At 48.2% G+C, this 13,431-nt stretch overlaps 1 protein-coding gene across 3 annotated transcripts in view; it reads left to right on the forward strand.

The window, feature by feature from the left end:
* The first annotated feature begins 8,877 nt into the window (after nt 1–8,877).
* Nucleotides 8,878–13,431, forward strand: part of CELF3 (CUGBP Elav-like family member 3) — an 82,300-nt gene continuing 77,746 nt past the window's right edge. For all 3 annotated transcript variants that reach the window (XM_083715883.1, XM_083715885.1, XM_083715884.1), the window contains exon 1: nt 8,878–9,746. In XM_083715883.1, coding sequence (XP_083572009.1) covers nt 9,602–9,746 — 145 coding nt within the window. In that variant the 5' untranslated portion in view covers nt 8,878–9,601. The remainder of the gene's footprint in view (nt 9,747–13,431) is intronic.

The following is a 13,431-nucleotide window of genomic DNA, read 5'->3' on the forward strand; positions in this document are numbered from 1 at the left end:
ATTCTGGTGCTGGAGGAGACTCTGGAGAGTCCCATGGACTGCAAGAAGATCCAACCTCTCCATTCTGAAGGAAATCAGCCCTGAGTGCTCACTGGAAGGACAGATCCTGAAGCTGAGGCTCCAAGACTTTGGCCTCTTCATGAGAAGAGAAGACTCCCTGGAAAAGACCCTGATGTTGGGAAAGATGGAGGGCCCAAGGAGAAGGGGGCGACAGAGGACGAGATGGTGGGACAGTGTTCTCAAAGCTACCAGCTTGAGTTTGACCAAACTGCAGGAGGCAGTGGAAGACAGGAGGGCCTGGCGTGCTCTGGTCCAGGGGGACATGAAGAGTCGGACACGACTAAATGACTAAACAACAACAAATTTATTATTTGTATCCCGCCCATCTGGCTGAGTTTCCCCAGACACTCTGGGTGGCTCCCAATCAAGTGTTAAAAACAATACAGCATTAAACATTAAAAAACTTCCCTAAACAGGGATGCCTTCTGGTGTCTTTGAAAAATAAGATAGCTGCTTATTTCCTTGACATCTGATGGGAGGGCGTTCCACAGGGCAGGCGCCACTACCGAGAAGGCCCTCTGTCTGGTTCCCTGTAACCTCACTTCTCGCAATGAGGGAACCGCCAGAAGGCCCTTGGAGCATCCTGTTCCTCTTGTGTCCTTTTCAGAGATTTTCTGGCTGTCCACTGCTGGAAGCAGGAAGCTGGTATTGGAGGTGGCTACCTGTTCTGATTAACCAGGTCTCTCCTTCTTCTCTTATTGGCGTGATCTTTAGGAACAGAACACCCACATATAGGTGCAGTGTGCCCCTGAAATTCAAGTGCCAGGGGGCAGCTCAGGCCTTCTGCCCTGCTTGAGGGCTCTGCTAGAGGCATCTCCCGATATGCCCCACAGAGGACCTTAAGGTCCATAAAAAGCAACACCCTAGAGGTCCCGGGCCCTAAGGAAGTCAGATTAGCCTCAACCAGAGGCAGGGCCTTCTCAGTGATGGCTCCTGCCTGGTGGAACGCTCTGTCTCATGAGACCAGGGCCCTGCAGGATATGATTTCTTTCCACAGGGCCTGTAAGACAGAGTTGTTCCACCTGGCCTTTGGCTTGGAATCCACTTGATCCTCTTCCCCTCTTTCCTTTTTCCTTCTGTGATGGAACTCCTATTTTGGGACTTCCCTGACATTTTTCTGGCCCATGTAGGACCAGTCTGGATAGTTAGCTTTGGTGACTTCCTTCCTAACGTCCTTAAGGTCCGGGACCTCTAGGGTGTTGCTATTTATGGACCTTGAGGCTCTCCGTGGGGCATACCAGGAGAGGCGGTCCTGTAGGTACGAGGGTCCTAGGCCATGAAGGGCTTTCAAGGTCAAAACCAGCACCTTAAATCTGACCCTGTCCTCCACCGGGAGCCAGTGCAGCATGAAAAGCACTGGGTGAATATGCTCCCATGGCAGAGAGCCCGTGAGGAGCCTCGCTGCAGCATTCTGCACCCACTGGAGTTTCTGTGCCACAGGAAGCTGTTTTGGTTTTATGTCTCCAGACCAAAAATATATTGGGTTTTCTCATATATCTGTATATCCCCACCATCACCCAAGACCCAAAGGGTCTTGCAGAAAAGGTGCAGGCAAGTCTTCTAATCTTTGAGATATACAGCAGGCAAGTTGATGGCCTACTTTCCAAGGTGGTTTTCAAATTACAGGCCTGGGGAATCATAGAATCATAGAGTTGGAAGAGACCACAAAGGCCATCGAGTCCAACCCCCTGCCAGGCAGGAAACACCATCAGAGCACTCCTGACATATGGTTGTCAAGCCTCTGCTTAAAGACCTCCAAGGAAGGAGACTCCACCACACTCCTTGGCAGCAAATTCCACTGTCGAACAGCTCTTACTGTCAGGAAGTTCTTCCTAATGTTTAGGTGGAATCTTCTTTCTTGTAGTTTGGATCCATTGCTCCGTGTCCGCTTCTCTGGAGCAGCAGAAAACAACCTTTCTCCCTCCTCTATGTGACATCCTTTTATATATTTGAACATGGCTATCATATCACCCCTTAACCTCCTCTTCTCCAGGCTAAACATGCCCAGCTCCCTTAGCCGTTCCTCATAAGGCATCGTTTCCAGGCCTTTGACCATTTTCATGCAAGCATGAAATGCCATAGAGAAATCCTTATACAAGGAGAGGGCAACTGAGAACAATAGTTGGACATATTTTCTAAAAGAAAAAGAGATGTCAGGACTTGTAAAAGTCACACTAACTGTGCCACCAAATTTTTAAAAACAATAAAAACCATAAAGGACACCTGACAGTTAAGTCTGGTTCCAGACCACTCTGGGGTTCTGTGCTCATCTCACTTTATTGGCCCAGGGAGCCAGCGTTTGTCCACAGACAGTTTTTCCGGGTCATGTGGCCAGCAGGACTAAGCCGCTTCTGGCGAAACCAGATCAGCGCACAGAAACGTCGTTTACCTTCCCGCCAGAGCGGTACCTATTTACCTACTTGCACTTTGACGTGCTTTAGAACTGCTACGTTGGCAGGAGCAGGAACCAAGCAACGGGAGCTCTGATCGGCAAGTCCTAGGCTCTGTGATCTAGACCACAGCGCCACCCGCGTTGCTTAAAAACAATATGTAAGCTTTTAAGCACCCCACAACTCTTCCACCACTCTAGACTGAAGGACCCAGGAACTTGCTCATAATTTTCTAAAAGATTGCCTTAATGTAGATTTTGGTTTCTTCTGGCTGATTTGTTGTTGTTGTTGTCATTCTTTGTGTGACTGGCTGCCTTGAAAACCTACCTTAGGAACCACAGAATCTGCCTCTGTACTGAGTCAGCCATTGGGGTCCAGTATGGTCAACACTAATTGAAACTTTTGATTCTGTATTTGGGTAGGTTTTTTTTATTGCCCTAATTCGACTAGAGTTTAATTACTTTATAATTATCTTTTTTAAATTTTGTCTACGCTTTAATCTGTGCAAGCCGCCTTGAGACCCTGTCTGGGGGGAAAGGTGGGATATTATTGTTATTGTTATTGTTATCATCATTTGGCGGCTACTCTCCTGGGCTTAAGGCAGGGGTCTCTCCAACCCTTCCAGATCCCTGAATCACAAGGCTGGCTGCTTTTTGAAAGCAAGCCTCTCTGCATATGCTCAGAGGCACTCTCTTTGTACATATATCCTGGGGGTGGGGAAAGGTTCCAGGGTGAGCGCAGGAGCCAGTTACGCCCCAAGCCTCGTGCCAGTGCGAATGGGTAGGCTAGAATCGTGTGCATATGAGAGAGAAGAGGTGGGTAGAGGTTTGGCTGGTGGCACAGCCTTTTCTCCCCCTCCCTCCGCCCCTCTTTCTTCTTCTCTCCCTCCCTCCCTCCCTCCATGGTGGGTTGCTCCAGCCTCCCTCCCCCCGGTCCATTTCCTGCCCGTCTTCCCCAAGGTGGGCCTTTCTTCTAATTGTGATCTGGCCAGCTGTGTTTCAGCACCGAGGACAGCTCCATAGCCGAACAATGGGGCAGCGCGAGGGAGGCTGGCTTAGGGATGCTCAACAAATTCCTAGCCGGAAGCAAAGGGGAGGAAAACTCCAGGCAAGTCAGTTGCGTTGAATGCAGGGCGGGGTAGAATCTCAGAGGGGGGGGGGGAGCTTTCTCCCTCTTCCTGGCCTGGGTCTGGCTGTCCATGCCCGGGCTTCCTCCAGGGACTGAAGGGAAATGGGCCTTGTGTTGAAGCTTATTTATTATATACCTGCCCACGGACTGTCTGGCCAGAGTAGTGCATGCTCTGGTTATCTCCCGCTTGGACTACTGCAATGCGCTCTATGTGGGGCTACCTTTGGAGGTGACCTGGAAACTGCAACTAATCCAGAATGCGGCAGCTAGACTGGGAACTGGGGGCAGCCACTAAGACCATATAACACCGGTCCTGAAAGACCTACATTGGCTCCAAGTACGTTTCCAAGCACAATTCAAAGTGTTGGTGCTGACCTTGAAAGCCCTAAACAGCCTCGGTCCAGTAGACCTGAAGGAGCATCTCCACCTCCATCATTCTGCCTGGACACTGAGGTCCAGCGCCGAGGGCCTTCTGGCGGTTCCCTCGTTGCTAGAAGCTAAGCTACAGGGAACCAGGCAGAGGGCCTTCTTGGTTGTGGCGCGCACCCTGTGGAACACCCTCCCACCAGATGTCAAAGAGAAAAACAACTACCTGACATTTAGAAGACATTTGAAGGGAAGTTTTTAATGTGTAACATTTTAATGTGTTTTTAATCTTTGTTGGAAGCCGCCCAGAGTGGCTGGGGAAACCCAGCCAGATGGGTGGGTTACAAATAATAAATTACTTACTTATTATTATTTTTATTTCTAGTCCACCTTTTTCTTCAAGGGGCTTGAGGCAGTGCACATGGTTGTATGCCTACAGAGCATAGTTGAACTCGCTGCCACAGGGAGCAGTTCTACATGGTTCCAGATATCAGAAAACGGCAGGAGTGGAAAGTGTTGCTGTGCTCAAATTCTGCTTGTGGGCTTCCCATGGGGGCATCTGCTTGGCCAGTGTGAGAACAGGGATGCTGGACTAGATGGGCAATTAGCCTGACCCAGCTAGCTCTTATTACATTTCTCATTTATTCTCCACAACAACCCTGTGAGGTAGTTACAGGTAGGTAGCAGTGTTGGTCTGCCATAGTCAAAACAAAATTTAAAAATTCCTTCCAGTAGCACCTTGTTGTTGTTGTTTAGTCATTTAGTCGTGTCCGCCTCTTCGTGACCCCCCTGGACCAGAGCATGCCAGGCACTCCTGTCTTCCACTGCCTCCCGCAGTTTGGTCAAACTCATCCTGGTAGCTTCAAGAACACTGTCCAACCATCTCATCCTCTGTCGTCCCCTTCTCCTTGCGCCCTCCATCTTTCCCAACATCAGGGTCTTTTCCAGGGAGTCTTCTCTTCTCATGAAGTGGCCAAAGTCTTGGAGCCTCAGCTTCAGGATCTGTCCTTCCAGTGAGCACTCAGGGCTGATTTCCTTCGGAATGGAGAGGTTTGATCTCCTTGCAGTCCATGGGACTCTCAAGAGTCTCCTCCAGCACCAGAATTCAAAAGCATCCATTCTTCGGCGATCAGCCTTCATTATGGTCCAGCTCTCACTTCCATACATCACTACTAGGAAAACCAGAGCTTTAACTATACGGACCTTTGTTGGCAAGGTGATGTCTCTGCTTTTTAAGATGCTGTCTCACAATGGAGATACCTCTTCAAAAAGTGCATAGTCTAAACCTTGGCATTCCCTCCCAGAAGTTGTAGGAAGGTCTACCAACCTGGATGGTTTGAAAACAGGATTAGGCACATCAACAGAGGAATAGGCTATCTGTGGCTATTGGCCATGTTGCCTCCACAACTAGTGGCTTAAATGCTTCTGAATGCTGGTTCATGAGAACTGCAGTTGGGGAGAGCTGATTTCGCACCCAGGCCCCGCTTGTGGGCTTCTCACTGGGGTACATGGTTGGCCACTGTGAGAACAATGTGCTGCACTAGATGTGCCTTTGGGCCTCATCCAGCAGCCAGGCCCTTCTGATGTTCTTAAGGTTTTAAAACCTTTGCGTAAGCCAATTAATTTTTCACTAAGGGCTGTTAGGGTGAGCTGCGCTTAGTGGATCTGATGGGCATGGGTGTGTTCACTGTGGTGTGTGTGTGTGTGTGTGTGTGTAACTGTATTTATATCTGTCTTCCTGGACCAGTCCATCCCCAACTTGATGCCCGCCACCCCCTCAGCCAGCTAAATACCTGCCAATTTCCAGTTTAAACATCAGCACTGAAAATAAGTTCTGGGCCCAGGCTGTCCCCAATGAAACCCTGATTTTAATCACTCCTTTGCTCATCCCATGAGCAGGAGTAATTAGCACTCCTGAGCTGGATTGGATGCATGCATTTTGGGCTCCCTTGACATATTTGAATGACAGACATTATCCCTTGTTAACCTATGCTGCAATAACAAAGGATTGTATCCATCGCTAGGCCTACGCAGAGCACATCCATTGAAATTCATGGGCAAGGCTAACTTAGGCTCATTAATTTCAGTTGGTCTACTCTGATGATAACTTCGTACAACCCACTGACATCCATGGGCATGACTAACATCGATCCAGTTATTTCAGTGTGGGTCTACTCTGCCCATTGTTTAGCTGGATACCAACCCAAAGAGTTTTGGGTTCATTAACCTAGTGTCAGATTCTTGTTGCTTATCGGAGGAGATTTGTGACAATCTTTCTATAGGACAAAAGGGGGGTTATCCAGCCCCTTTCTATAAGCCGGAGAGGGGAAGAAAAACAACTTCTGGTTTTTGAGATTTCCCATTTTGCAAATAAAATAAAAATGAGGAAAGCATCCTGAGGGTTAACACAACTTCAGGAAGTTCCCCAAAACATCAAGTGATGTGTTTCCAATCTTTGGCTTTCTGGGGCGGCTAGCTTAGATGGCTTTCAAATAAGATTGCACAAATTCATGGCCAGTGAATGCTACTAGCCACAACGACTATGCTCTGGCACCATGGACAGAGCCAATAGTTTTTGCCATCCATCTGTCTTGAGGGACAATGGAGTGTGCCTCTTGGGGTGAAGTCAAATGGCTGAAGAATCACAGCGCCTGCTGTGGCTGGAGAGACCAGTAACCCATAAACCCTTGTCTCCTGCGTTGTTTTTGCTGTGTTAGCAGCAACAGCGACCCCTCTGGGGGGCAGAGTGCATGGAGGTCCTGAGCTGCCCAGATGACAAGACGCCCGCCAGTCTCACAGTTGTTTTCCGAAGGAAGGCAGAGCAATACATTGGCACCAACTTGGCTGCAGGAGTTTCCAGTGCAAGACGACATTCAACCATCTTAGGGACTCCACTCTGTATTTGTGTAGGTTAGGGGTCAGCAACCTTTCTCAGCCGTGGGCCGATCCACCATCCCTCAGACCGCGTGGTGGGCCAGACTATATTTCTTTTTTTGGGGGGGGGAGAACGAATTCCTATGCCCCACAAATAACCCAGAGAAGGAAGTTAGATTAGCCTCAACCAGAGGCAGGGCCTTTTCAACACTGTCCCCAGCCTGATGGAACGCTCTGCCTCATGAGACCAGGGCCCTGCGGGATCTGATTTCTTTCTGCAGGGCCTGTAAGACAGAGCTGTTCCGCCTGGCCTTTGGCTTGGAGTCAATTTGATTCCCTCCCCCTCTTTCTTTTTCCTTTCTCCTCCTGTGATGAGGCTGCATTTTAATGTTGTATTTTAATCTTGTTTTTTAAGTTGAATTTCAATCAACTTGTTTTTTTTGTTGGTTGTTAGCCACCCTGGGCCCGGTCTTGGCTGGGGAGGGCAGGGTATAAATAAAATTTACCGTATTATTATTAGAGATGCATTTTAAATAAAAGCACACATTCTACTCATGCGAAAACACCAGGCAGGCCCCACAAATAACCCAGAGATGCATTTTAAATAAAAGGAAACATTCTACTCATGTAAAAAAACGCTGATTCCCGGACCATCAGTGGGCCGGATTGAGAAGGCGATTGGGCTGCATCCGGCCCCCGGGCCTTAGGCTGCCTAGGGCTCTTGTGTTCGAATCCTGCTTTTGTGTATCCTGCAAGGAGCTGGGTGGCCATTGTGAGAATGGGATGCTGGAATAGATGGAGCACTGGCCTGACCCAGAAAACCCTTCCTTGGTTCTTATGCCTACAGGGAGCGAATTAGACGGGGAAGTCCTATGTCGTACACGAGGGATAAAAATAACTTGTGGAATTCACGACCGCAAGATGTATACAGAGGGCCATTTTGAGTCACCGGCTTCACAGACGTCTTTCCCTTGATTTCTCCATCTGAACCATCGAGTTGTTGTTTAAATGGAATGGTTTGATTGCCTGGTTTTTTATTCTGTCCATGTTTTGGCAGAGGGGTTGGGAACTGGATCCAGCCAGTTCTTTACCCCTCCGGCCTTCTGCCTGGCTGGGGCCACCCACCTGTCAATCATTATGACACCAGGGGGCCGCTTGGAAAGGCAGCTTGCAAAGTGAGAAGATTTACGTAATTACAAAAGTGTAACAAAAGTAGTCATAAGCAGTAAATTAAAAAACGTACCAAAACATACACAGGGAAATTAAACAACTCCCACGTGAGTCATAATAAAATCTAAAAACACAGTGAAACCTGATAGGATTAGGATGGAGACCAAAAGAAACCAACAGAGCAGGGAGATTATTATGTTTGTTTATTTATTTATTGCATTGTTCTTGGTACTGTTTTGTACCACTTTAACGTTGTTGTTGTTTAGTCGTTTAGTCGTGTCCGACTCTTCGTGACTCCATGGACCAGAGCACGCCAGGCACTCTAATAAAAATCACTTTAATAAAAATCCCAATAAAGGTTATTACCAAAGATCTAAAAATGCAACAAGATACAACAAATGAGTGTGGATAACAGGAAAATGAACATATCCAAAATCAAATCAGCCCCTAAGCAATATCTCCTCCCAGTATCCCGCAGAAATAAGGTGGGCCCTGGGAGTGGAGGGGGGCGTTATTTGCCCCCAGGTGGTTCTGCAAAGTTTCCAGGTCACTCTTTGAAAGCAGGTAAAGGGGCTCCTTTCTCAGGGTTTAGGGTTGTTTGCACAGCTCCCCTCTCAGCCCGCGCGCTGCTCTCGTCTCTCTCGAGCCGGTAATTTGTTGCCGGTCCCTAACTCTGACATGATTATTAGTCGGGGGGGGGGGAGAGGAGGAGGGGCCGCCAGGGCTGTGTGTGCTGCCGGAGGTTTTGTTGGTAAAGAAAAAGATTTGAAACAGAGCTCAAGATCCATTAAAGGAAGGGACCGTCAAACCTGAAAAAGCAGCCGAAATCGCGCTCTTGAGGTGGGGCTGGGGGGGAGGGAAGGAAGGAAATTTTAAAGGGGTGGGAGGGAGGGAAAGAGCCGTCAGGGTGCGAAAATGAATCAATAAGCGAAGAAAAGAGAGGGGGGAAGGAGGAGGAGGAGGAGGAGGAGGAGGGGAAGAAGGAAAAAAAAATCACAAGGAACCCCAGAATCTCAACCGCGCCACGGAAAGTTAATCAATAAACTAATTAACTGCTTGCAAGCTTTGTAATTGTTTGATCAGAAGAATTAGAATGAGGGTCTGGGGGCTGCCCACGACCCTGGGATAAGGCCGAATCGTAGAACTCTTTGCATTATTTTTAAAAGAAGAATTGTTATTTTATTTTTATCTTTTCGATAGGAATTTTATTGTATTTTTTTGCACCCGTGGGGGAAAAAAGGAAAGGAAATCTCTCTGTCCCTCTCTTTCTTGTCCCCCTACCACACTTCCTCATCCTCTTTTTTAAAAAAGAAAATAATAATAATTGAAGGATTTGGGAGAGAAGCGAGGCAGACGGAAATGCCGTTCAATTAAAGCGAGATTGGAGGGAAATTTTGTCTCTCAAACTGCTGGCGGCTTTTGATCTCTTTGTTTCCACGCACACACGACGAAGACGACCAAGTCCAGCTTGGGATTTTCTGCTCTTTTTTCCCCTTTTCTTTTTTTCTTTGTTTTGTTCCGGCGTGGTCCCCCCCCCCTTCCTTTATTTTTTCTTTCTTTTTGGTGAACATTCTGAATTCGAGGCTCGCTCCAGCTTGCTCCTTTTTGAACCAATGAAGGAACCAGACGCCATCAAACTTTTCATTGGACAAATCCCCCGGAATTTAGAGGAGAAGGACCTTAAGCCTATCTTCGAGCAGTTCGGCAAAATCTACGAGTTGACAGTCATTAAGGATAAATGCACCGGCATGCATAAAGGTAAGGCGCGCGTTACGCGCAGAGACCAAGCGCTGCGCCCTGGGTACCCTCGCGCGTCGGATGCGCTGGTGGCAGCGGTGGGACGGAATAGAAACGGGCGAAGAACAACAAAGCCGGTGGGGACAGTACTGGGGGTGATGCGGGGGGGAGAGAAGAAGAAGAAGGAGAATTCTGAGCCCAAAGTATCGCCTGGAATTGCACTACCCGGTTGGAGGAGGGGGCGCACAAAAAAACGAGCACATAAATTCGTCGTTCTGAAAGCACCGCCCGGCTCGTCACTGGCGAGCGTTACGCGCGGAGTTTGTAGGCTTAGGGGGGGGGGGGGGGCAAGGCATTTGAGGGTAAGCGGTTTTTCCAGGAGGAGAGGGAGGGGGGTTGGGAGATGGTAACAGATGGCCGGAGGTAGAGAGCCAGTAGATTTCTCCCGCCTCCCCCCCCCCCCCCCGCAAAGGGGCACCATGAATAGAACCCTGGATGTCTAACCGCCCACAGGATGGGGTTAGAGACTTGCCCGTCAATAGGACGGAGGGTGGGCTGGGCATCTAGATTCTGATTTCTGGGAGTCATGTGGAGTAAGGTTCGGAAGCAAGAGGACCCTAACTTAGCAGGGGGGAGCAGGAATCATTTAGCGGCGAGGGTGTTTTGAGCAGATTTGCACTGACTTTGAGCTTGGGGTGTGTGTGTGAGAGAGAGAGAGAGAGAGAGAGAGAGAGAGAGGAGGGGGCAAAAGATTTCAGACCCTTTCTCCAGTTCATTTCCTCTTTTATGTTTTCCTTTTGGAATAGGAAAGAGGGAGGGGTCCAGCCCCCCCTTTCAGAAAGGGCTTCAGTGATGCCTCTCCTCTCAAAGTGTCGCTAAATAAATCCACGGCTGTTGGGGTTTTTTCACCTGTGACGACAGAGCTCCTGGATTTTTGTAACCTAATCGCTTATCAAGTTTTGCCTTTTCTTTTTTTTTAAAAAAAGGAAATTAAAACCACCTTCTTGAAGAGGAAACAATGTGTGATTTTAGTGCTGGGTGACACAATTGCAGCCCCTGGAAGGATTTCCAGGTTTAATCATGCCTGTTCCAGCAGAACTCTGGAGACCTCTTGGTTTTCAGAACAAGAAAGCTTTCGTCTTTCTTGGGTGGTTTTTATTATTTTTGCCGGGTCATTCCCCCTCCAGATTCCCCAGCAAAACTGCCCTTCGTTGTCGCTGCCTCCCCTTCCCAGGCCTTTATTCTCAGCTGTGTAAGAGAGTAGCCACCTCTGAAATTGTTTTGTTTAAATTGTATTTGAAACCACATTTCAAGATGCATCAAACTTTTGTAGGTGAATGGCAGGAAAAGTTGCAATATAAGATTATTATTATTATTATTTTTCCCTGTGATGCTGGCTGGTAGACACTGCTCTGCCCTCAGGCACTGATTCAGAGGGAAGAGAAAGCGAGCAAAATCCATTTAGTACACCCTGAAGGAACACAAGGAAGGGAACAGAGTATAATTAAGAACATTAAGGGGTTTGGGGAGGTTTTTTGGGTCTTTTTTAAAGTGGCAAAAATACATGAGGTCCAGCTTCGCTTAATTTCTGAGATTTCATCAGCATCCAAATTTTGGCAACCGATAGAGGCGTCTCGTATGTGTCTGGGCTTGCTAATCCAAAACCCTGATTAATGGACGTAGTTTGGCAGGTATTTGCGGCACCGCTCTGTGAAAAATGGTTTTGGCTTTGTAAACATGCTGGGAGAGGGGGCAATCAGAGAAAGAAGTAACATTTGCTGAGCCCATTTGAAGCTGCTCTTGTCTTCGAAGTCTAGGAAAAGAGAACTGATCACCCATCAGGCCAGCTGGGAACACAATAACCAGGTGTGAGGCTCTTGGCTTGGTTTGTTTCTCTTTGTTTTATTGCAAATGGTATTTGGTAGCAGACAAGGAAGTTGCCAGCTTTTTGTGATCAGCCTGTGCTTCCATCACTCGGACAAGGGTTCCGCTGACAAGTGTTTACAAGGGGACCATGTTTACCTCCAGTGCCATGAAAAAAATATCTCTTTCCCCCCCTCCCTCCACCACCCACACCACCCCAAGTTCCAATAAACTGAGCTGCTATTAAAGGCGGAGGAGCAAGGGCAGAAAAAGGAATTGGCAAGCTTTGTGAGGAGGGAAAGGAGTCGAAATTGAGGCCTAGAGCCTCAGTAAGTTGGAAGTTGCAGGGTGTGGGATAAATAAATAATAATAATAAACAGGATGTTTGAGCAGGAGTTAAAATTTCATGTTTGGTGGTATTGGATATTTGGCGTTGCAAAACACTGGCAATAAAATAAGATCAGTTAACGAACCAATTCCCTCAGATTTTGCATGCAAGGCTTGGAGGCGGAGGACAAACCTCCAGGTCTGGAAAAACACAAGCATATTCTAAAACTGCAATATGATGCAGTTTGAATATATTTTTTTGTTTAGAATTCATTGAGCAGCCTCAGTTTCTCTGTAGCTGAAGAAGGGAAAAGGTTGGGTGTTCTGAGGAGAAGCCGTTTTGGATCAGTGTGTGGTTGTTTTCCCCCTCACCACATCTGACCAGCCCTCTCAGGGGGGGTCCTCGGACCCTCACACCCAGTGCAGCAACAGGCAAGGAGGATGGGAATTGTAGTCTAGCAAGGGCACCACATGGCTACCCTTGCTCAGAGCATCAGGCTTATGATCAGAGGGACAGGGCTATGATTGACTGCCAGCCGCAATGGCTATGCCAATGGAGGCAGGATGAGTCCTCAGTTTCCTGAGCACATTCTGTGTTCCTGGCCCTTGCCCCAGGCAAATTGTTGTCCCTCCTTCCTCCACCAGTACTTTTTCTTCACGTTTGTGGTTGCCTTGAGCCAGTTGTGGTGGTAAGCTAGGGTTCGAGAACCCCATTCAGCCACTGGGTGAGACATCGGAGCCATTCTCTGTTTCTCAAACTAACCTCCCTCACAGGGTTGTTGTGAGGGTAAAACAGGGAGAGGGAGAACCATGTATGCTGCCTTGAACTCTTTGGAGAAAGGTGGGTAATAAACATAATCAATAATAATAATAATAATAATAAATTATTTGTACCCGCCCATCTGGCTGGGCTTCCCCAGCCACTCTGGGCAGCTTCCAACAAAGACCAAAAATACACTAAAATGTCACACATTAAAAACTTCCCTGAACAGGGCTGCCTTCAGATGTTTTCTAAATGTCAGGTAGTTGTTTATCTCTGATGGGAGGGCATTCCACAAGGCGGGTGCCACCACCGAGAAGGCCCTCTGCCTGGTTCCCTGTAACCTCACTTCTCGCAGTGAGGGAACCACCAGATGGCCCTTGCAGCTGGACCTCAGTGTCGGACGATGGGGGTGGAGACGCTCCTTCAGGTACACTGGGCCGAGGCCATTTAGGGGTTTCGAGGTCAGCACCAACACTTTGAATTGTGCTATGAAACGTACTGGGAACCAGTGTAGGTCTTTCAGGACCGGTGTTATGTGGTCTCGGCGGCCGCCCCCAGTCACCAGTCTAGCTGCCGCATTCTGGATAATAATAATTAGCTGGTGTGAGTTCATAGCAGAGTCCAAGCACCCCTGACCCCACGAAGGAATCTTTAGAAGCGAAATCTCTCCATGGGAAAACAAATGCACCTCATTGCTTTAGCGCTCATGAGTGCTAAGGTGTTAGGTCCCCGTTTCACACATCCTGCTTTAGC

The sequence above is a fragment of the Podarcis gaigeae genome (assembly GCF_964106915.1).
Source record: "Podarcis gaigeae genome assembly, chromosome: 16".
Taxonomy (NCBI): domain Eukaryota; kingdom Metazoa; phylum Chordata; class Lepidosauria; order Squamata; family Lacertidae; genus Podarcis; species Podarcis gaigeae.